This window comes from Mastigoproctus giganteus, chromosome 12 (assembly GCF_048544385.1).
Source record: "Mastigoproctus giganteus isolate SK-2022 chromosome 12, ASM4854438v1, whole genome shotgun sequence".
Lineage (NCBI taxonomy): Eukaryota > Metazoa > Arthropoda > Arachnida > Uropygi > Thelyphonidae > Mastigoproctus > Mastigoproctus giganteus.
This window is the reverse complement of record NC_143586.1, coordinates 53,505,329-53,528,135: the sequence shown is the minus strand read 5'-3', so window position 1 is coordinate 53,528,135 and position 22,807 is coordinate 53,505,329. Positions and strand designations below refer to the sequence as shown.

General features: G+C 37.1%; 1 protein-coding gene across 1 annotated transcript in view; it reads right to left on the bottom strand.

The window, feature by feature from the left end:
* Nucleotides 1–12,496: 12,496 nt before the first annotated feature.
* LOC150077066 (1,5-anhydro-D-fructose reductase-like) overlaps nt 12,497–22,807 on the bottom strand; it is a 59,037-nt gene continuing 48,726 nt past the window's right edge. The window contains exons 7-10 of the mRNA XM_090385970.1: nt 20,964–21,045; nt 18,333–18,416; nt 14,883–14,974; nt 12,497–12,586 (exon numbers count right to left, since the gene is read on the bottom strand). Of these exons, the coding sequence (XP_090242096.1) occupies nt 12,544–12,586; nt 14,883–14,974; nt 18,333–18,416; nt 20,964–21,045 (301 nt within the window). The 3' untranslated portion in view covers nt 12,497–12,543. The remainder of the gene's footprint in view (nt 12,587–14,882; nt 14,975–18,332; nt 18,417–20,963; nt 21,046–22,807) is intronic.

Sequence of the window (22,807 nt, the reverse complement as noted above, 5' to 3'; positions counted from 1 at the left end):
AGTTTTCTTTTTTTATTTTTAACTCCTAGCCATGTCGCCGTGATGAGTATATTGTTCCTAGTACTTATACTGTACTTAGCAAAAATAAAGAAAATTTAATTAGCACTTATCTTTATTTACTCATTTGCAAACCGCAGTAATTTGTAGGGTTTGGTTGCCTATCTTTATATATCATCAATGATAGTATTCTTGTTAAAATATAATACAATGTAAATCATAATCTGTGACCTAAGTGGCCGTACCGGAGTATAAACAGATGTTTAAATGGAAATTACTTTTTGAGGAAGGTGAGATATAGAAAAATTTTCATGTCGTTAAGCGATTTACGAATGGTGACTATAACGATAATTTTGCAATTATATATACAGTATTTCATATGCAAACTTTAATTTCGACTCTTGTTGATGTTATAGGAAATTAAGTTTTACTATATATTTTAAACTTCTGCCATAGGTGTTTCTGGTTCGACGTGAAGGTTCTGAACTCTACTTTCGCAAACTGTAATACAATATAATATTTCTCAATTTCACTGTGAACGTGATTTCAATTAACCCAGCTAATTATAAACGAATTTTATAGATCCAGTAGAGTGATGCAAATACTCTTTTTCGGTAAATACAATGTGGTTCATGCTGGGTATTTTATTTACTAAAAATCGTAATTCATATTACTGCCACTTCTTAAATTAATGCATTTAATTAGCATAAATTAGCAAAAATTAATGGCGAATGGACATACAAGGGTTGTTAATGTAATACGAGTTCTCGGCACCTAGGAACGCGTCGAACATTTGCAGTCTTTAAAAAAATAATTTAATAATTTAATAATTTAAATTTGCTAATACAAATATATAAAATAAATGTTTCTGAATTTGTTCTAGCTTCAACTCATATGTGGGGAAAAGGAAAAAAAAAAAAAACATCGTATTTCCAGTCATTCCTTACACATACAACAGTGCTGCCTCCACCAGCCAACCCGTAATGCAATAGGAAGGCCGTTCCCTTGAATCCGGCTTATGTATACACAGATCAGTGACACTCAACCATTTTTTTGAGCACAAATTATTTTCTAGCACCAACTTCGTCGAGATCAAATAATTTTTCCTGTTGAAAAAAAAAAAAAAAAAAAACCCAGTGTATACAAATATACCAGTATATTTAGTGTATCCATGAATTTCTACGGTTTATCTATAAAAATAAAACATGCATAACTAAGTCAATCTAAGAACTATTCTCTATTCTATATATATATATATATAAAATCTTATTTTCACCGAAAAGCTCTGAAAACCCACTGTTATTGCAGATTTATTCAACATATTTATATCCTAACTACGAAAGAATCATTGGTTAGAAAGGATATATAAAAGTTTGTATTTGTAATACGCATTTATATAATATAAATGCATATAACAAATAATATGCATTTGTATCATATAATATGCATGTATAATATAAATATACATAAATGGAATAAACTTTATATAATATAATTATACTTATTTTAAACAAGAAGTTCTAAGCGATCCCCAAGTAGAAATGTCAGATTGAATAGCAGCGCTCCCTTTGGGAACGCTACTACTGAATGATAAGCGTACCATAAATAAATAAAAATCATTAATATTATATATATTTAATGAATTGGCTTACATAAAAACTTTAATTCTTATTTATTAATAAATGATACTGTATAAGTGATAAACGTACTAAATTTTTTAGATAATATTTTTAAAAATTAAATAAGAATTACATTGTAATTCAGTAAGCGTTTCGTTGAGTTCGGTGACATATTTTCCAAATCATTGCAGAAATCATAATTAAAATGAATTATTGTTCGGATTTGGTGAATAATCCAGTTTATCAGTTACCATAATTTATTTATTTCTTTAAGCAGCCCACAAGAAGATACATTTAAAAATAATTTACAGAGTAATTAAAATGTACAATAACGAAGATTATTTTGAGAATAACAAATATATTATATCCAGGCAATCTAGTGAAAGAAAAGTTAAAAGTGAACGCTCTTGTAAGCTATTGTTCTGACTGTAGCAGAGAAAAACAAGAGTCCGCTCAAGGTTACTTTCCATGACGTTATTTCTACTATTGTTTAGCGCATAATGTTCTTTAGCTGCCGTTGAGCCTTTAAACCGCCAATAACAACAACCATGATGTTAGCATGGAGAGGGAAAGAAGTGAGTGACTTGAGCTGCCAGTTGTTTTTCTCCCTACTTAAAAAACCGTTATATTAGGGCTACCAGAGAATGAATTCATTCTCCAGAGGGGGTATATTCCCCCTTAACCAAAAATTTGAAACTTAAAAAAAAAAAAAAAAAAAACGCAGGAGGCATTCTAAAAAAAAAAAAAAACGCAGGAGGCATTCTAAAAAAAAAAAAACGCAGGAGGCATTCTAAAAAAAAAAAAACTCCAAAGCCTGGTTGCCATGACCACCCCTTACGATGATGCTCAACAAAATAAACTAAATATGTAGTTATTTACAGCTACCAGAGAATGAATTCATTCTCCAGAGGGGGTATATTCCCCCTTAACCAAAAATTTGAAACTAAAAAAAAAAAAAAAAAAAAAACGCAGAAGGCATTCTAAAAAAAAAAAAACTCCAAAGCCTGGTTGCCATGACCACCCCTTACGATGATGCTCAACAAAATAAACTAAATATGTAGAAAACATGATGTAACTCGTGTAGCTTGCGATGAAGCGGACAAAGTTTAGTATGCGAGAAACTTCGCACAGGTATAAGGAATATAGGGATTGTACAAGAATTACCAAAAAGATCACATTACAGAAGTCGATACACCATGCTCAAAAATATGATCATATCAGTAGGGCGTATGGTCCCCTCCAGCGACTAAGCAGGCCTGACAGCGTGAACCATGCTCGATATAAGGGTGTCTAAAAGATTCTGTGACAACAAATCCCATTGCAGTCGTTAGATATCTTCAGTTTCAAGATATTCCTCCACCACTTCAGCTCTACGTGCAGTGGCGTTGTCGTACATGAACAGAAAATTTGGGTCAACCGTACCCCTAAAAAGTCGCACATAGGGTTCGAGGATATGTTCTCGGTACCTCTGCGCAGTTGCGGTACCCCTATCAAAAACATGAAGAGGAGTGCGGCCGTTGATCATTATTCGGCCACACAAGAGAACACAGCGTCCATTGCAAATAACCCTTTCTCTGCTGTTGAAGGGGATGGTACTGCATTCCTCATTGTCTTCTGGGATGATACTGAATCTTGTTAACATTTATGATAATTGGCCCTTTTGTTGTCTATTATCTTGCATCGGTGTATGTACACATGATTTGGGTATGTAAACTGTAAATTTATATGTTCCTCGAATCTTGAGGTTCTACCATTATTTATATTATTACCTTTTATGCTCATTATCTTTGTCTAGACAAAATAGCTTGTTGCTTATAAGTTTGTTTACCCTAATTAGTCAAATGTTCTTGCTTAGTTACTATGTATGTTCTATGTTTTTTTTTTTTTTTTCTGGCCTTCGACAAAGCTCTGTATCTGACGAGTGAAACGAGGCGGAGATGAACTAATTTTCCAGGTGGCGCCGAAACAATACTGTATACATACATACATACATTCCTCGTTGTCTCCAGATGAAGTCACGTCGAGAATCTGTTGTAGGCTAAAACGTGACTCGTCAGAGAACAGAATTGTACCCCATTTGCCAGTGATCCAAGTCACATATTCATGGCAACAGTTTCGACGAACTCTGCGGTGGTTTGGGTTAGTGGGATAGAGACCACTGACTTCCTTTATTAGAGTCCATTTGAATTGAGCCTTCTTAACACACTCCGGTTGGAAATATTTTCGCCTGTGGCCGCAGCAACTTCAAAAGACAGTTGATGCCAGGACATCGTAGAGTTCCATCTTGCTGTTAGAGCCAGATAGAGTCTGTTCTGGTTGACGGACTCCTCGTGCGACCATGGCTAGCTCTTCTTGTAATAATTCTTGTCTCCTAAAACTACATTTTCGGCATTATGGAAGATTCTCTTGAATCTTCCATAATGCCGAAACGACACTGCGTGACACATTAAACCAACGTGCTACCTCCGCCTGCAACTGTTCGGCTTCAAGTCGTCAAACGGCCCACCATCTCAAAGAATCATCTAAGCGACGATGACTTGCCATCCTGAGTACTTGAGATGTAGCTATCAGTGATTATAGCCACTGTGCTACCGCGAAGATTCGCCTTATTTTAATAGGAACACTGTAATGATATTCACTTTGCATTGTTGTTGTCGTTGTTGTATGGGCTAAGTCGCTGATGTTAAGCACATCAGCGACTTAGCCCATATTGTGCCACATATACTATATCTGTAAATTGCATAGATGCTGTGATCGGTTTGCCTGTTTGCTGGGACGAAAAATCCGAGTTTCAGGGAGAAAAAACCCTTGTGCATTCCTCACCTGAGACAGAGTAATTCAGCCACGTTATAAAAAAAGCACATAAAAATTCTTCCTGTCATTGACGAGATTCAAACACGGGCATTTTCAACCCAGTGTGGGAAGGACGGTAATTATATGCACTGCGCTACTCCGAGAAGTGTTTGTAATATTTTTTTATGTTACAAAATAAGTCAATCGTCAAGAATTCAGGATTAAATGAAGATCTCGTGGAATATAACTAAAAAAAAACCATTTTCTTAAAAAAAGAAACGACACCTACACTGCGCAGAGGTTCAAAAAAAATTACGACATTCAAAAAGAATTGTAAACAAAAAGGCTACTAAATTTGAATGGGGGAAACACATTCAGACATTGGGCTAGGGAATCCTTTGAAAGACTTCCAATTGAAGGTAATACCAGGAAAGTGCAAGAAAATCAGCTGGAGGATATGGTACAGCATATTTTAGCGAGTGGCGATGTTTGTGGAAGTACATTATCCAACGTCATTATTTCCAGAGAAGATCTCATCAATGCTATAAATTCTCCGCCTAACAAAATGATCGCTCCGACGGGTTCCCTATTTTTATTGTAAAAATTGCGTGCCTATATTGTCGATGTATGTTCATCGATGTGCACGTGTTCCAAAACGTCCTGAAAAATGCAATTCTCCCGTAAATATGAAATCACTACTCTGTGAGGACTGCTCCTAAAATGAAGAGGGGCCAGGTGGGCAGGTGTAGCAGTGCGTAGCACACGCTTCTTGATTAGACCAGGGTTCGAGCCCGTGACCACCAAATACGGAGGATGCGGAAAGGTCAGGGAATGACCACCGCATATCCCCGGAGCAATATGGCCTTAGTTGCTAATGCTCCTAAAAATCAAATAACAAACAAACAAACAAACATAAAATGAAGGATCCTAAAGACTCCACAGACTTTAGGCCCATGTCAATCAGTCTTACTAAAACTCTTTGAGAAAGCCATCCTTCCTGAATTAACCCAACAGTGTTTTGCGAATAAGCATCTCTATCTCCATACCATATTACAAAAAAAAGAACCCCTACTACTCGTAATTATTTGTTGGAGACATTCTTCGGAGTTCAATAAGCTCTAAATGAAAAGGCGCAAATTGATATCATATTTATTGATATAAAGGCGGCTTTTGTTAATGTATCGATACCTGCACTTAAAACTATATATTGAAAGTTTATTTCATCATTGAAGGTAAATTACTAAAGATTATCAAAGCCGTTTGGATGTAAAAGCTATTTGTACAATATCAAGAATTTCGAGCCTCACTTGGGGCATTCCTCAAGGTGTTTCGTCAGCTTTGCTGTTTGCTGCTGCCCAGGAACCTTTTATAGCGCAGCATCATAATTTTATTTCTTATGCGATGATATAAAATATTTTTTCTTTAAGGAAGGTGCTCTTGAATCTGACGTCAATATACACGCCAACACCAAGCTTCATGAACTGTATTGATACTTATTTAAAATGGTTTATGGCTAAACTCTGACAAGTCCAGGGACTCACATCTGGTGAGTATGGGCTTGGAAAACCCAGAGTACTGAGCTGGATATCACCATTCTTCTCTTTCTTGCTTTCTTGGTGATTCCATTCTCTCTCTATCTCTCTCAGGGTAACGCGGAAATTTTTTTTTTTTTTTGGCTGGTGCAGCATAAGCCTCAGGCTTCCTTGCACTATTCAGACATTTCACATGCTAGTATAGAGTCTGTATGGTGTGAGACAGTTGGAAACAAAGGTATAATGCGAGTAGGAGTAATCTACAGACCAGGTGATTGTGAAGATTATGACAAAAGCCTCTACATGCAAATGGAATGGGCAAGTAAGCGTCAATGCCTTATTATGGGTGATTTCAATTTGCCTCTAATTGATTGGAGTAAATGGGAAGGAAACTCGACATGGGGAACAAAATTTTTAAATCAACTAGATGACTGTTATTTGTATCAACATGTCAGGGAAAGTACTAGAGAAAAGAATATCCTAGACCTCATCATCACACATGAAGCAGATGACATAACAGGGCTGACAGTAGAGGAACCAGTAGCAGGAAGTGATCACGGAGTTCTACGGTGGATGATGACGAGAGAGGTAGCAGAAGTAAAAGGCAAAAGAATGGGTTTTAATTTCAGAATAGGAAATTACGATGCCTTAAGGTACTACATGGCCTCTATTAACTGGGTAGATATCGCGCAGAGAATGAATACAATTGAACTGTGGTACGCTTTTAAAACATTAATCACAGATGCCTTGAATGCGTATATACCATTAAAAAAATACTCCATGAGAAGGGTTCCAAGTTGGATGAATAGTGAAGTTGCCGCATTACTTGAGCAGAAAAAGGTGGCATGGAAAGGTTTCAGAGCAATAAAAAGTACTGAAGCCTATAACAGCTACAAGGTGATGTGTAATAGAGCCACAGAAAAGGTTCGACAGGCAAAGGCAGTTTATGAGAAATCACTAGCAAAAAGAGCAAAGAGGGGGGGATAAAGAATTCTTCACATATATAAATGCCAAGAAGAGCAGGACAAACCAAATCGGACCTTTACGTAAGGGAAAGGGGATAGTAATAAATACACCAGCTGCCGTTGCAGATGAACTCAACAGTTATTTTGCATCGATATTTACAAATGAAAAGCCTTTTGTGGCAATGGGAAATTGTGGGAGCTAAGTTAAAAAATATGTAATTAATGATATTGAAATTTTGCAAGATTATTTAATGAAAAAACTTTCGAGCCTACAGACCAGTAAGGCTCCTGGAGTTGATGGAATGTACCCTATAATCTTAAGAGAGGCGGCAAGCGAGTGCATTGAAAACCATTGAGGCTAATTATGCGAGCATCACTAGACTCTGGAGAGATTCCCTTGGATTGGAAAAGTGCAAATGTATCTCCCATACATAAGGGTGGCTCTAAAAGTGAAGTTGGAAATTATCGACCTGTCAGTCTGACTTCAGTAGTAGGGAAAATCATGGAGGCAATGATCAAGGGTGGAATTCAGGATCATTTGGATCGAATTGAAATTCTCAAGGATACTCAGCATGGTTTTGTAAAGGGAAAATCATGTTTAACAAATCTGGTTCGCTATTTCGAAAGGGTCACTCACGAGCTGGATTTAGGGAATAATTTCGACATTGTTTATTTAGATTTCAGCAAAGCTTTTGACTCAGTCCCACATGAGCGGTTGCTTTATAAGCTGGAACAGGTTGGAATCACTGGGAAAATCCTTAGATGGATAGAAGGATGGCTTCAGGGCAGGAGGCAGAGGGTTGTGATAAATGGCTATTCCTCAGATTGGATTGCTGTAAGAAGTGGAGTTCCCCAAGGATCAGTATTAGGACCACTGTTGTTTTTAATTTTCATAAACGACATTGATGAAGGGATAGAGGGCGTGATGTCTAAATTTGCAGATGACGTTAAAATTGGTAGAGTAGTTAATGATCACTGTCAAGCTGAGCTTCTTCAGAGAGACCTAGATAGACTTCAGGAATGGTCAGAAAAATGGCAGCTGTGCTTTAATCCAACAAAGTGTAAGGTATTACACCTGGGAAACAGTAATCCCAAAATAACTTATTCACTTGGTGGAGTTCAACTAAACCCAGTACTGGAGGAAAGGGACTTGGGTGTTACGATACGGTCAGACATGAAATTCTCTGAGCATTGTAAACAGGTTGCAAGGAAGGCCCATGGTGTCCTATCGATGATCTATCGAACTTTTGCAAGTAGAGATAGGGACGTGATAATTCCATTATATAAGGCTTATGTTAGACCACACTTGGAATACTGTGTTCAAGTATGGAGACCGCACCTAAAGAAAGACATCGAGCTTCTTGAAAGGGTGCAAAGAAGGGTAACTCGCCTGGTGAGATCGGCAAAAGGGCGTCCTTATGAAGAAAGACTTCGAATATGTGGGTTGCAGAGTTTGGAAACTAGACACCTTAGAGGAGATTTGATTGAGGTGTTTAAGGCTCTGAGAGGCATCAGTAAAATGAATGAGGACTAAATTTTCAAGATTATAAATGATGCTAGAACTAGGGGACATAAATTCAAGTTACGGGGGGGGGGGAAATGTTTAGATTGGACTGCAGGAAGTTTTATTTTAGCCAGCGAGTTATAAATTACTGGAATAAGTTGCCTTCATGGGTGGTAGAGGCCGACAGTTTGGGGAAATTCAAAGGTCATCTGGATAGTACTTTCGGGTAAGGGAAGCGCATAGGATGATAGGTTTAATTTCCTCTTTATTTATTTTTTATTTTATTTTATTATGTTTTTTATTTATTAATTATTATTATTTAGTTATTTATTTTATTTATTTTTTGTTTTTATCATTGTTTTGTTCGGATTTTTTTTTTTTTTTTTTTTTTGTGGCTGGTGCAGCATAAGCCATAGGCTTTCTTGCACCATGCGGCCGTTACTAATACTAATACTAATAATAATAATAAGCACAACTGATCATAACTAATAAGAAGATAAAGAATTGAATAGAGTTATCTATTAATGGAGCACAGGTTAAGAAAGTCAGTGCATACACTGATCTCGGAGGGACGTGGGCCCCCACCTTTCAAAGGCACTTTCAAAACACTAGAACAAAAACTCTAGCTGTCACATGGGCTGGCCATCATGGGTAGCACAGTTGGTACAATCGTTGTCCTCCTCACACTCGATGACTCGTCTTCAAGTCCCGATAACGAGTCATCCAGAGGAATTTTTATGGGCCTTTTTCACAAAGTGGCTGAATTAGTCGGTCTCAGGCGAGAGTGGCATGGTTTTTTCTCCCGGAAACTCGGTTTTTTTTGTCCAGAAAACAGAAAATGGACCACAGAGTACATGCAATTTACAGACAGGATACACGAAGTAATATTGCCTTAGTCGCCAATGCTTCTAAAATCATATTACAATAACAACAGCCACATAGGCTGTAAAACAGAAGATAAACCAGAATTCATAACCAACAACTAGTGACCCAATACATCCAAAAATGTATCGTTCCCGTTTTCCTATTTGCTTCGACAATTTGGTTCTCTGCCCCAAATACCTATATTAGGAAGTTTTTCTGCCTGGAGTACTGTTGCTCTGGTGATTCAATAGGACTGCCGGAAAGCCTTTTACAATATCAAAATCCATGTTATACGCAACCTTGAACGTAGCCCCATGGATTTAGATGATCATCTTACGTAATATTTGCACTCTTGTACAACTTCTGACTTGAAGATTAGATTCCCCTCAAAGTGAAAACCTTGTGGTCCGCGTCCTGAAGCCAGGCTAAATTATTCCCACAGTCTTCGAAGTGATCTTCATAACACAGAGGGATTAAGGCAGCTGTTCCCAGCTAATACGCTGCAACTCTTTAGAGACCTCAAAATCGACCAGAACAGGTACTGCCTACAAGAATCTAACTGCAGCTGAAGCGTACATCAAACTCAAATTTGATGAAGAATCAGGGACTAAGAGTAATCACAACAAAAGACTATAAGGCCTATAAATTCTGACTGAATCTATAGAACATTGATAAGGCGCTTAACAGTGTCTGAAAAGACTTAAAAGACTAAGTAAATACTGTACAACAGATTTATTTAGTGATTCAATTAATAGTGTAAATGATTGTTTCTATAGAATTATTTCTCTTTATTTATTTATAAAGATAATTTCCCTCCTAGATAATTTCTGTGAAGGGGTGTTTGATCAATAAATGAATAATAATAATAATAATTAAAGAAATCTATTATGGAACCACTACGACAGGTGAAACAATTATTTGAAGAGCTTTATATCAATAAGGTTGTGGTTCCGGCGTGACATACGTGATCACTGTTTTCGTACGTTGCATAATCAAATCTACACACACACACAAAACGCATTGCCAGTTGCTAACTGAGCGCTATTCAGTTTAGCTGCCATAACCGTGAAGCCCGCAAACTTGTCTGTCCAAAGATTATTTTTAAAAAAATAAATTAAAAAAAGCCTGTTTAGATCGGCAACCTCGTCTATAACCAGATATTTTATACTATAATTGCACTTTGCGTAACGCGATCCCACCCCTTAAAACCAACACATAACATTGACTTCACACCTTCTTCTAATACACTGGTGTGCAAAATTTAAGGAGCACTCAGGATTTCACCTGTAGCTTCTCATAGGAGTGGCCTGGATATGGGAAAAGCATACCAAAGGAACCACGTGAGGTAAAGAAATGATGAAGGAAACAACAACGGAAACAAAACGGTACAGAGGGATTTTATTCAAAAATGGCAACATAGGACTGGCTGCCATGATACAGATGCATCACTGCCAAAGATGGAACAAAGGAAAGAGGTGGTCCTCAGAGGAGATATTGCCACCCCTAATGTCGATGGAGGCTTTGCACCGCCTGTCCATCCCTTCTTGCGATAACATCGTCCATTCCTCTGTCAGCGCCATCTTCAGCTGGTGAACATTTTCTGGTGGGTGGGGACGTGTCACTAGGCGTCACCCCACAGCGTCCCATGTGTGTTCGATGGGATTCAGATCGCCGGAACGGGCAGGCCAATCCAATCGAACAATGTACTCACTTTTCAAAAGCATATCAACAGCTGCAGTGCGATGGGGTGTGGCGTTATCATCCATAAACACGATCTCGGGGCCAATGGCACCTCGAAACAGACGCACATGGGGAAGAATTACCTCAGTACAGTAGCGTGCACCGGTTACTGTACCGCATTCCAGTATCTGGAGTTGTGTACGTCCATCCAAGATAACGCCTCCCCAGACGAGAAAACCTCGACCACCATATCGACCCCTTTCAGTGATGTTTGCGGGTTGATATCGTGTGCCAACCTCTCGCCAGATTAGCTGACGTTCAGAATCGCTGCTGAGACTGAATCTACTCTCGTCAGTAAAGAGTACCTTAAGTAAAGATTTTGTGGTTGCAACCTTTAGAAATAGTGTTGGTCCTTACGTTTTGCACACCAGTGTATTTACACAACCCAATGAGATGCAACGTTAAATCACTCAATTTAAAATGTGAGTGCATAATATTCAAATTTTAATTGATGAATTATTTTGTAATATTTTAAAGTTCAAGTCTGTATTTCAAATATTCCATTATCTACCCAGAGACAGCCGACTGTGATCTCATGATCAGGTGACCCTTCAATGGAGCGAAAATCACGAGCCATTCAGAGTTTGGTACGTCAAGTCCTTTCTGGCCTGGAGTTTCGGATGGTATCATGACAAGGGTGCAGCAACTGAGGCACCTGCTTCTGGAGTTGGAATGGGGCACAATAGGGGCACCTTAACTATCATCGTAACAAGTCGCACAAACAAAGCCACAATATACAAATACACGCTATCCAAATGGCATAATGACTTTCTGATCCTGCTCTTGATTACCTGCCATTATGAATCTTTCACGGACACATCAGACTCTGATTTTCATACTTACAGCATAAACCAATTTCCAAACACGAATTTCACTTTCACTCCAGTATCTTTTTTTTTTGGAATATTCGTGCGTGTGCAGAGGCGGACTGGCCATAAAATTTACAGTGGAAACCCCGGTGGGCCGGAGGCCGGTGTGGTGTGATTTTCAATATTCTGACCTCCCTGGTTGCTACAGGTTTTCTTTTCTCCGGTAACACTTTTTGATCCAGTTCGCGCGCGCGCGTGTGTGTGTGTGTGCTAAAATGCGATTTCATTTTAAATTATCTTTGTAAGAATAATTATTTCTCGCAAAAATATACTAAGTTCGTTAAGTATGTTTTGGAGTTTTCATGCTTGTTTAATCCTATTAATTGATAAAAAAATACCATAATGTTAACCCTTTACCCTATTTTCTCATACCCTACGTGGTGTGAGAAAATAAGGTATAGCTTTAATATCAGGGTATATTTTATATTAATATTTAGTTAATAGTAATACATGCTCTTTTTATACAACCGATTGGCATCGACAACAAAACATAGCAGCTACTACTATTTTCAGAGTTTTTTTTTTATTCCAATTTTAAAATATGTTTTCTTGCTTTTTATCGATCATTTTATGATTTTATCATTTTTATCATACTAATCTCTAAATGACTTCACTGGCTAGTCTGGAACGATGTTTCCCTTTACCTGAAATTCTACATTCTTAATACGGAATATTGAATGGATATTCGGGATGATCCTTGATGCTGAAAAGGTAAAAAGCAAAGCATTAGTGGGAGAGGAAGTAAAAATATACTTTATGATTTTCAATTATTTTGAGACTATCTTTTTATGAGTTTACTTTTAAAAAACTTTCCAATTCAATGTCAATATTCTACAAGGTTTTCAATTCTACATTGTATAGCATAGTCATGTATAATTAAAATATGCAGTTATAGAACACTATTACTTTTTTTATACATATATTTATAAATATTTAAATTATTTATATTTCAGATCACAACCCAATCTCTTTTCATATGACTGTTCCCAGTAAAACACCAACAAAAAAAAAAAAAAAAGAAAAAAAAAAAGAGGAAATCACTCACAAATTCCGATTGACGAAAGCTGACTGAATTTTTTTTTTTTTTTTTTTCAATGTATTCACCTCGAAGTTCAATACACTTACTGTATTTAATATACAAAGAGTTTAATCCTTCAAAAAAGAAAAAACTTTCAGGTTGAACATGAAACCTGGCTTCCGTAGATGCTTTTAGCTCCTCATCATCTTTGAAATGAGTTCCACGAACGCTGAGACTTGAGGTTTACGAACAAATAATATTCACTTGGGCCAGATTGAGCCGTATTTTGGTATCATTCCATGGAGCGCGAGAGAAACTTCAGGAAATCTCTTTTGTTCGCAGGTTTTACTTGAAATTTAGAAATTGGGGATGAATTAATTATTCAAATCCACTTTCATGAATTTTAGTCTATACAATCTGGGATTTGAGAACAGGTTCATTGTCATGGACAAGCAAAATCCAATGGCCAAACCTTCCTCGTGGGACTTGTCATTTAGTTTTAACACAAGTTTTAGGAATGCTTCGTTTCAGCCAAGTTTGTTCCTCACATCTTCACTGATGATCACAAAGACCTGGGAGTTCTCTCGTTTCGGGATCTTTACCAAAGTACTACTGCCAGTCCACACTTTGTTTCTTCCATCATTACTGGTGACTAATCATGGATGTACGGCTATGCCCTGGAAACAAAGGCCCAAATGGAGGACTCCACCTTCTAAGGCCGAAAAAAAGCAAGACAATCTCGATCAAATGCGAAAGCCATACATGCTTATTATATTTTTTTACTCGCAAGGAATTCACATTGCTATGTGTCCTGCATGGTGAAAAAGTGAACGAGTACTACTACAAAATAATTCCACTGCTATTGTGCAATACTATTCGAAGAATATAGGCGGAAAAGTGGGCTTTGGGGAATTGGCGCTTGCATAGAGGCCCGAGGTAATTGTGCAGTGAAAGCATCCCTAAGAGCAATAGTAAAGATACTATCGGTACCTTGATACTGTTGGTACCTTGATACTTCAGTACTGACCATGTCAAGGGCAGAGGCGGATTTAACGGAGGGCGCACCGGGCGCGCGCCCTGGGCCCCGACTTCTGAAGGGCCCACGCAAAACCCCAACAAATTAGTTGAACATATTAGTTCAAAACTTTGTGATTATTATTATGCTATTATTAATTATATTATACATATATTATATTCAAATTTTATTGGAAATAAAACATTAATAGTACATAATATTTTTTTATTTATTTAAAAAAATGGTTAACATGTATTTTTATTTTCCCTGTCTCTCTCTCTTTTTTTTAAGGGGCCCAATATTTTCTTCTGCGCCCGGGGCCTCAACCGACCTTAATCCGCTCCTGGTCAAGGGTCTATAACATTGTACACGTTATAAACCCTTGACACGTTGGTGGGTTGTTGCCCGTTGAAGTACTCCAACAAACAGCACAATGAGTATCACACAGCAATTGAGTTTGAAGTAATAAATGCGGACGATTCGTCCTTCGACAGCAGCCATAACTGACAATAAAGTCACAATGTTCTCTGAAAATACAACTCAACTTTTAACTGCATGTTGAAAGCTGCCTACTCTCGCTTTCATTCTTGCATGTCAAGTTCAGTTGGTCGGAATGAACTGGTGGCTGTGTACCTCTCTATATATTTTTTATATATAGAGGGAGGTACAAAATCGTGACCAACAACTTTTTTTCGGTGACGTAAATAAAAATCAGAAATTTCGGGCCTTTGCAACCTTGGCCCTGGATAAACTGAGCAACTGCGCCTCGTTAAAGCCGGCCTTGCTTACCCCTCCTCCACCAAGACCGAGATATGAATCTAATGTGGCTCTCATCATAAACGGCTAACTCACTATTACTGCATTCTCTAATATTTTAGAAGGACAGTGTATACATTGCATTAAATAAAACCAATATATATATAATTTCAGTATTACAAGATTAATAATATTGAATTATCATATTACCCATAGGGATGGCTGTCAAAGAAATAGCGTATATTTTTGTTAAGACTATAAAGAGAAGCCATATCTTGTTCCTCCACTTCAAAGTCCAAGATCTGTAAATAGGGGATAAAATTAGCGTAACATATCAGAAAAAGAAAAAAAAAAGATCCTGATAAATCACTTGTGAATAAAATTTGTAAACAAATTTTTACATGAAATGTTATTCTGTAGCTCCATTTTACAGGGCGCATTAGAAAATAAAGCATACTCTATTTAAAACAGCTTAAATTTTTCAGTAAACGTTTGTTCTCACATCCAAAAGAAAGAATGTCTATCTGTATAAGAAAACAATTAGCTCTCTCTCTCTCTCTCTCTCTCTCTCTGTTTTTGTTTTCAGAACAATTTCGTGTTATTTTTAGATTATATTTCCGTACATTATATTTACAAGAATTTTGTCTGTTAATTCCTTTCTATAATCTGGTGGTTATTCAAAGCTAAATACAGTATTGACTTTCACTTGGGTGTTTGTACTTCCCTGTTCTGATCTGTTTTTTTTTTTTTTTTTTACTTTGTAATTGTCTTTGTAACCCCTAGCAGTGTCGCTGTTATGGGTATTATTGCATCAGGCAATTATGTAACCATTAACTACCTGCAATAAAGATATTGATTATGTTCTGATTTTATATCTGTTCTCGGTTGTGTTTATTTTTATGTTGATCATATCAAGTTTGTTGGACGTTTCCTTGCACTAGGAAATGGCTTCGTTACAACAATATTAGGCGAACATTCAACTTAATGTCCTTCCTCAATTTGCTTTTGACAATCAACGTGATGCATATATAAGATGTAATAAAAGAGCCTGTTGGCAAGGATTAGCCCAATATGAAACCTCCATCCATTTTACTACAACTGCGGTTGTGAGATCTCCTCTGTGGGATCGGTTAACTACAATCTCGATTGAAGAGGCCTAAAGAATTCCTCCATCTCTGACGACCAGTGGCAAAACGACTATAACGTTACGAAAATCAGACTTGAAATTTTGCATGCACACTAAGAAAACTTGTGCCGTAACTATCGCTGAGCAGTCCAAGTATATGTAATTTAGGAAGAAAAGATTAAATACAGTACAAATGTATGGTTTTTGCCAATATTGTTGATAAAAGTACAGTAATTTACGTGAGGTGACGCAGGTGGTTTTATGTAAACTTTCAGCTGTTTCAACTGTATAAACAACTAACCTGCTTGCCACTGAAAGCACGTAGCTCCCTCTACACACTATTATCACTTCACGAGATTTCACTCGTATACATATCTAACGTAAAATGTGGGGGGAGCTATATTTACCAATTATTTTATTGCTCGGAGAGCACTCTTCTAATTGGCTGTATTCACAAGATAACACGGGCTTCAAGGCCTAATGACATTGTCAGGATCTCAGATTTTTCTGTTCGAACAGAAATTTCGTTGGGCGTGACCGCGTGATAAGAGGAAAATGGAGGAAATGCTAGTAGAAAATTAAATTAGAAGTAAATAATGTTTTCAGCGCACAAGTAAGAATATCCGAAAACAAATAACAACAACTTCAAGGACGTTGCACCTGTGCCTATTCCGAAGCACCCTCCACTTCGACCATGCCGAGTAGTGAGATGCAACTACTCGGCATACTCACCACAAATGTCCAGTCACAGCGACGCTCAAAAATGCCCAAAGGAGGAAAATAGACCAACAGAATTACAAATTGAGAGGACGAGCAAGTCGATCATTTCAATTTGAACAACTCATACATAACAATTTCTTACAAGTTCAATTTTTAGGGTTGAGAAGTAGTTTTTTGTTGTTATTAAATTTCTTTAAAAATTTTTGTTTCGTATTTTGACAGAATAAGTCCTTATTCAAAATTAAACTTGCAGTATTTTAACTTTCCTTTAACATATAACTAATTTTTTCCTTAGCGCTGATTGAATTTCGAAATTTCGCATTTTGCCCTTGAATTATATAGGAAATTAAATTCTTCTTTATTCGTCCGTAATTACATCTTGAAACGATTTTCATCTTCTTCTATGTCCTGCAGTAAATGATGGAATTCGCCCTTTTCCTTATTTTGTTTTTGTTCATTAATTTTTGAATTCTTTTTGTCCGTTCGGTTCCAGATGATTTGGAGTTTTAGAATTTCCACTCTATATTTCCTGCTTTCGCTTGCACGATTTGATGAACTCAGTTATGATTGCAATTTTGGATGAGGTGGTGATACTGCTTCAGAAATTGTATCAGGCTTGTTATGTTGTGTTGTTCGGCCATTTTAGAGGCAGATAACTGCTATTCAGATTTCTTTTAATTTCGGCTGCCGGTGTGGCAGGACCAGTTCTAGGGGAAGGGGGAATTTCAGCTGTTCAATGCACCAAGGTCCCCCGATTCAAAAGGACATCCGAATCCAAAAAAAAAAAAAAAAAAAAAATAGATATCTACACCCAGTCTCTCTAAAAAGACCGGATTGCCCCAAAATCAGTTTTTGCACACCAGAACCGCTTCTGAACTCCAGAAGAGGTCCTGGCTGATGCATAGACGACCAAATCATGATGTCTTGTAACATTCTTATTGATGGGTGGTAAGAACGGCACGCTTTACCTGAGTTAATTTTTTTTTTCTTAGTATAATATGGTCCCTAAAGTTGAGGCCTTTGTGCCAAATGAAAACTAGAGCAATATGCTTTTGAGTTTCTTTCTTATGATTTCGTTTAGTGTAGATTGAACTTCATTTTGTTATCTTGAATGATTTTTTTCTTTTTTTTTTGTTTCGTCTACTCGCTTCAGTGATTATACCATGCATTTGCAATTTAAGAAATAAATATCCCGAGTTAACTTGGAACTATTGATTTCTCCAGTCAAAAAATAATCATACTGAATTAATACAGGACCCTGATGCATGCTGTTTTATTTCATACAAAACGGGGAAACTGTACTGCTGCCGACCTCTTATACTCATACTTGGAGAACTGAACCAGCAGGGAAATGTGTTAAGAGATCTAAGTTGCTCAAGATGAAACAACGAGTTATCAAATACGTGTTTAGCTTGTCATTATAAGGAAAATTTTCATTTCTTCCGGGATATTTAACAGGTTATCATGTACTATTAGTAATGGTTGCAATGCTGCTGAAAAACAGAAGTCTGAAAGCCTAAAATCAGGATAAAATTAGCATACAACTGTATGCTAATTTTAGACGTTGGCTGAAATGGAACAGTTGCAATTGAGTTATGAATACCTGTAGTCAAGTGGCCGTATAAAGTATAAAGGAAATTTATTTTCATTTATTATTTTATTGTATTTTTTTCTAGCCACTATTTTGTGTTCTTGTCCTATATTCGAAGTAACTTATATTTCAGGGATTAATACCAATACTGTAATTAAAGTTGGAAATAAACACTATAAAAATCATTTTGCTATTATTTTACTGCAATCGAACAGAGTTTTACCTCCAAGTTTTCCTTCAGTCTCTGGATATTTGATGTTTTGGGTATCACAGCCATTCCTCTTTGAATTAACCACCGTAGAAGAACCTACAATACAAGTATTAATTAATAAGAAGAGGAAATTAAAACACATTTGTTCAGAATAAGTTTTTTTTTTTTTTTTAATTTAAAGAAAGCAAGAAAGTGTTATGCAAAATGCAGCGCCATGTTGATGATTTATATAAATATTCGTTACATTGTGACCAAATTAATCGGTCTCCAAATTAGGAATCAGAATAAATACGAATAACAAAACGCCTTCTGCCTTCTTCCTCAACTGTTGAGAAAGAAGGCAGAAGCCTTTGAAAGCTTCAGTTATTTTAGCGCTTTTAATCTAGTATATTTTATTGCATTTTAATTCAGTATTTTATTATCATTTTATTTGTACATTCACTGTAAACTACATTTGTTTTATCCTATCTTAATTCAGTATTTTATTATCAGTAACATTTTATTTGTATAATCACACTTATTTTGTTTTGTTTGATCTACTGTAAATTTATTGTAAATTTAAATATAAAGCTTTTTAAGATTTTGGTTTTCGTTTTTACTTCAATGGTTGGTGAGAAACGCTAAAAATCATAGTATGAATATACCCAACCCCAGAGGCCTATTTGAAGGGCGGAATGAAAGACATTCATCACTCGATGAAATTTATTTAGCCTCTGTTGACTGCGAAGCGATTTTTTTTTCAACCATGCAGAAAGAAACAGAAACTTGTTTTAAAACCAGTCAAGCAACAACATTACTTTGGTTTTCTGAGTAATGTTAAATTGACAGTAATCGGCTATAATTATACCATCTGCTTTAACAAGAATTCCTGTAAATAGCATTTCAAAATTATTGTCTATGAAAGTTATTACGCAGTACATGTACTGTAGAGTAAAACCTGTAAATAGTCTCAAAACGCCATACACGGTACTAGAATGTTTTAAAGTGGGCGACTGAATTGATAATCTCCCTCGTAGCTCTGCAAGAGTACCCTAGCGAAAGTATAATTGAATAAAGTAGCTTTTATAGACTCTCAGAATGAGAAAAGAAAGAAAACATAGTTGTGTGCAAAAGAAGACATTAAAATAGCTATTACTTTGCTAATGTGAGATCCTTTGGGCTTCTCTGCAATCAAAGTTCGTGTAATTCTTATAATTCAAAGCAAGAAACCGCTTAGGACAAAATAAAACACATGCACGATGCACTAAAAAAAATAGTTTTAAATTATAGGCCATAAAATACAAAGTTTCGCTGCTTTGTGAAATGAAGGTTATTCAGAAGGATAAAATAATAATCTGCAAGACTTTCAAAGGACTAAAGACAACTAAAGCTAATGATTATTACCATGGATAAGGTAAAAACTATAAATAAACTAACAATATTAACTTGATAATAAAAACATATATTATTATTATTATTATTATTAGCCATATGGTGCAAGGAAGCCTGAGGCTTATGCCGCACTAGCCAAAAAAAAATTCTCAGTTACTCGGGGGGGGGGGGTGAGAGAGAGAGTAGAAGACAATCATCAAGAAAGAGAAGAATGATGATATCCAGCTCAGGACCCTGGGTGTGCCAAGCCCATACTCACCAGATGTGAACCCCCGGGGTTAAATTAATTTATGTTTTAATTCTGATGTTATAATGGTTTATGTGTTAATTTTTGACGTTTTATGTCTGAAAAAGAATAAATCAGTGCATTTAAACGTAACAGAAATTTGGGAAAACGTAAAATTACGAAGTAAACAGGTACAGCAGGACTGTAACGCGCGTACTACAGTATCCTCTCGCGTTTGACCACTCGGTTACAGCTCACAATAAAGTGCTGTTGGAACCAACGGTGCGGCAATTACAGTGCTATGTTTCTTGCAGTACTTCGTAGGGGGAAAAGGGCCCCAAATCCAAACAAATTGGGGTTCCTCAGTTCCGGAAAGAATGACTGAGTGGCCCACAAAGCTTGGGTCAATATTAATGGGAGCGGCAAAATTCTGTCCCCTATAGACTTGGGGGGGGGGAACATTTTATTGTTTGTATCCAAGCGCTTAAGTCTTGATATGGCTAAGTATACTACAGCAAAAACAAAAATAAACCGTAATAGAGTACAGTGTTATGTTATGCAATGTCAGCGACAATTACTTTGGAAAACTAGATGGAATAAACCTAAAATCAAATTGCAACGAATGCAACTTGCATAAGGTAATAGACACCTAGCAAATTTTCAGAATCAAATCTCTTGCACGATGGCAGAATCCAATAAGGAATTCAGAAAAGTTTCTTCCAATTTTACGTAATATTGATATTGAGACTGAGCAGATCAAACATTTATAAAAAAATTATTCTAACTTACCAATAAATGTAATTTATAATTTACCATGTGAAAGAATATTAATTTTTAAAACTAAGTTCGCAGAAATGTAATATAATACCATTCTGAACCATTATTATGAAGAAGAGTCCTTCGAATTTAAACCTAAAAATTAATAAATTAAATAAACAATATATAAAAATACATTTCCTAATCCCCTATTGGATGCAATCATCCTTCAGAAATAATTTTCTTTATAAACAAAATATTTGTGTGAGAGACGATAAAATAAAACTTACTTGAGCAGGCGTCTTCTGATATTTGTCGCTTAATGATTTAAGGAGAGGATCTTTCATTGGCCGAGGTAGTTCTTCGACGTCCCTAAGTAATATTTTAAATACACTTTCAAAGAAATCAGGTATTTATTTTTATTATTATTATTATTGTTGTTATTTTTCTTGTTATATTATTTCTCCCTGAGGGGGGCGTTCCACCCTGTGACAGGTACTGATACCAAGTGCACAAGGCGGTTGTTATGTCTGGTGCAGTTGGTTGAGGACCTCTCTGACTATCCTAGAGGGGTTCAGGATTGTGACTTTCTGGAGTTCCTTGTATATATTCTCTGGGAGACCTATTGCTGCTCGGCTGTTAAGTAGGGTATTTGGCACCGTACCGGTGGTTGACACAATGATCAGGATTGTTGATACTTGTCACATGTGCTACATCTCTTTGATCTCCTGTCTAAGGTCCGTGTACTTCCTGATCTTTTCCTCGTGGGTTTCCTGGAGCTTGCCAGTTTTGGGCACTGCTATGTCAATCAGATATGTAGCCTTTTCCTTTTTGTCTGTTGTGCGGGAGTCTCTTGTCCGTTATTACGGCGCGGTATCAGTACAGCTTGTGGGGTGGGGTTTCTAGTACAGCCTGGGGTTCTACTTGTAAAAGGTACACTTTCTTTGATCAACTGGTGTTTCCTTGGCTTCTGATGTATTATCCTGGCTACCTAGTCGTGTCTACGAGTGTACTCTGTCTGGGTGATCGCCCTGCATCCTGCGGTGATGAGTTGGATGATTGTTTCTGAGATCAGGTGGTATCGTCGACATGTGTCATATGACACTCCAGGCTCCATGGCAATCTATTTTCTATAGTTCCTGGTGTTGATAACCTGGTCTTGGTTGGCGAGAATGAATTCTTCAGTCTCGGGGAAGAACGTCACGCTCGTAAGCCATACATTGGAAGCCATTTTATCTATGTGATCTTGATGGATGTCATTGCAGTGTCTGCCGTGGAATAAAATAAATAAATTGTCTGTTTATACTCCGGGACGACCAAACGGTCAGAGGAGTTCACAAGATAGATAGAATACAAGAACCAGCACCGTGTTCAGCAGTCACGGGCTTGAATCCCGGTCACTCAAGGCACGTGTACTTATGCACCCGCGCGCCTGACCACTAGGCTACGGCGGCCTTATGTCTTCTTTGCCCATCTTTCTAGCTTCGTTTGTTCCGTCTGGGCGAGAAGGGACTCCTCGTTTAGGTTGAGTGGCGTATGCCGCTTGTCTGTCTTCCTTATGGTCTGACAGAGTGTTGCTGTGTTTTTCTGGAAGTAATCCTTCAAGTTAGCTATCGCTGTCTTCTGTTGTTCGATGAATTCTATCAGGTCGCTTCCTCCTTCTTTCCGAACTACTGTAAGTCTCTCCACGGCTGACTTCGAGCGGTAATGGCGGCTCTTGGTCATCATTGTTCTTGTTCTTGTTTTCTCATGATATCCTCCACTCCGTGTTAGTCCAATCTATGATCCTGAAGGAGTATGTTAGCACTGGGACTGCATAGATGTCTATGGCTTTAACTGTGTTCCCTTCGTTCAGCTGTGTATGCATCCTGTATTAATTTAATGGTCTCAATTGAAATGTACAGATTATTAAGTACATTTCATTTGCGCCAATAGAATATAAACTGAGTGATCCATAGTGTGGAGTAAATAACGTGACTCATCCGACCAGCACACCTTCTTCCGGTCTTCTAACGTCCAACTTGCATGCTCTTTGCACCAGGCGAGTCTTTTACGATGAACCTTGGATGAACCTTAGGAGAGGGTGCCGTAGGGGTCGTCTGCTGGTATAGCCCATACGTGCAAGCGTGCGACG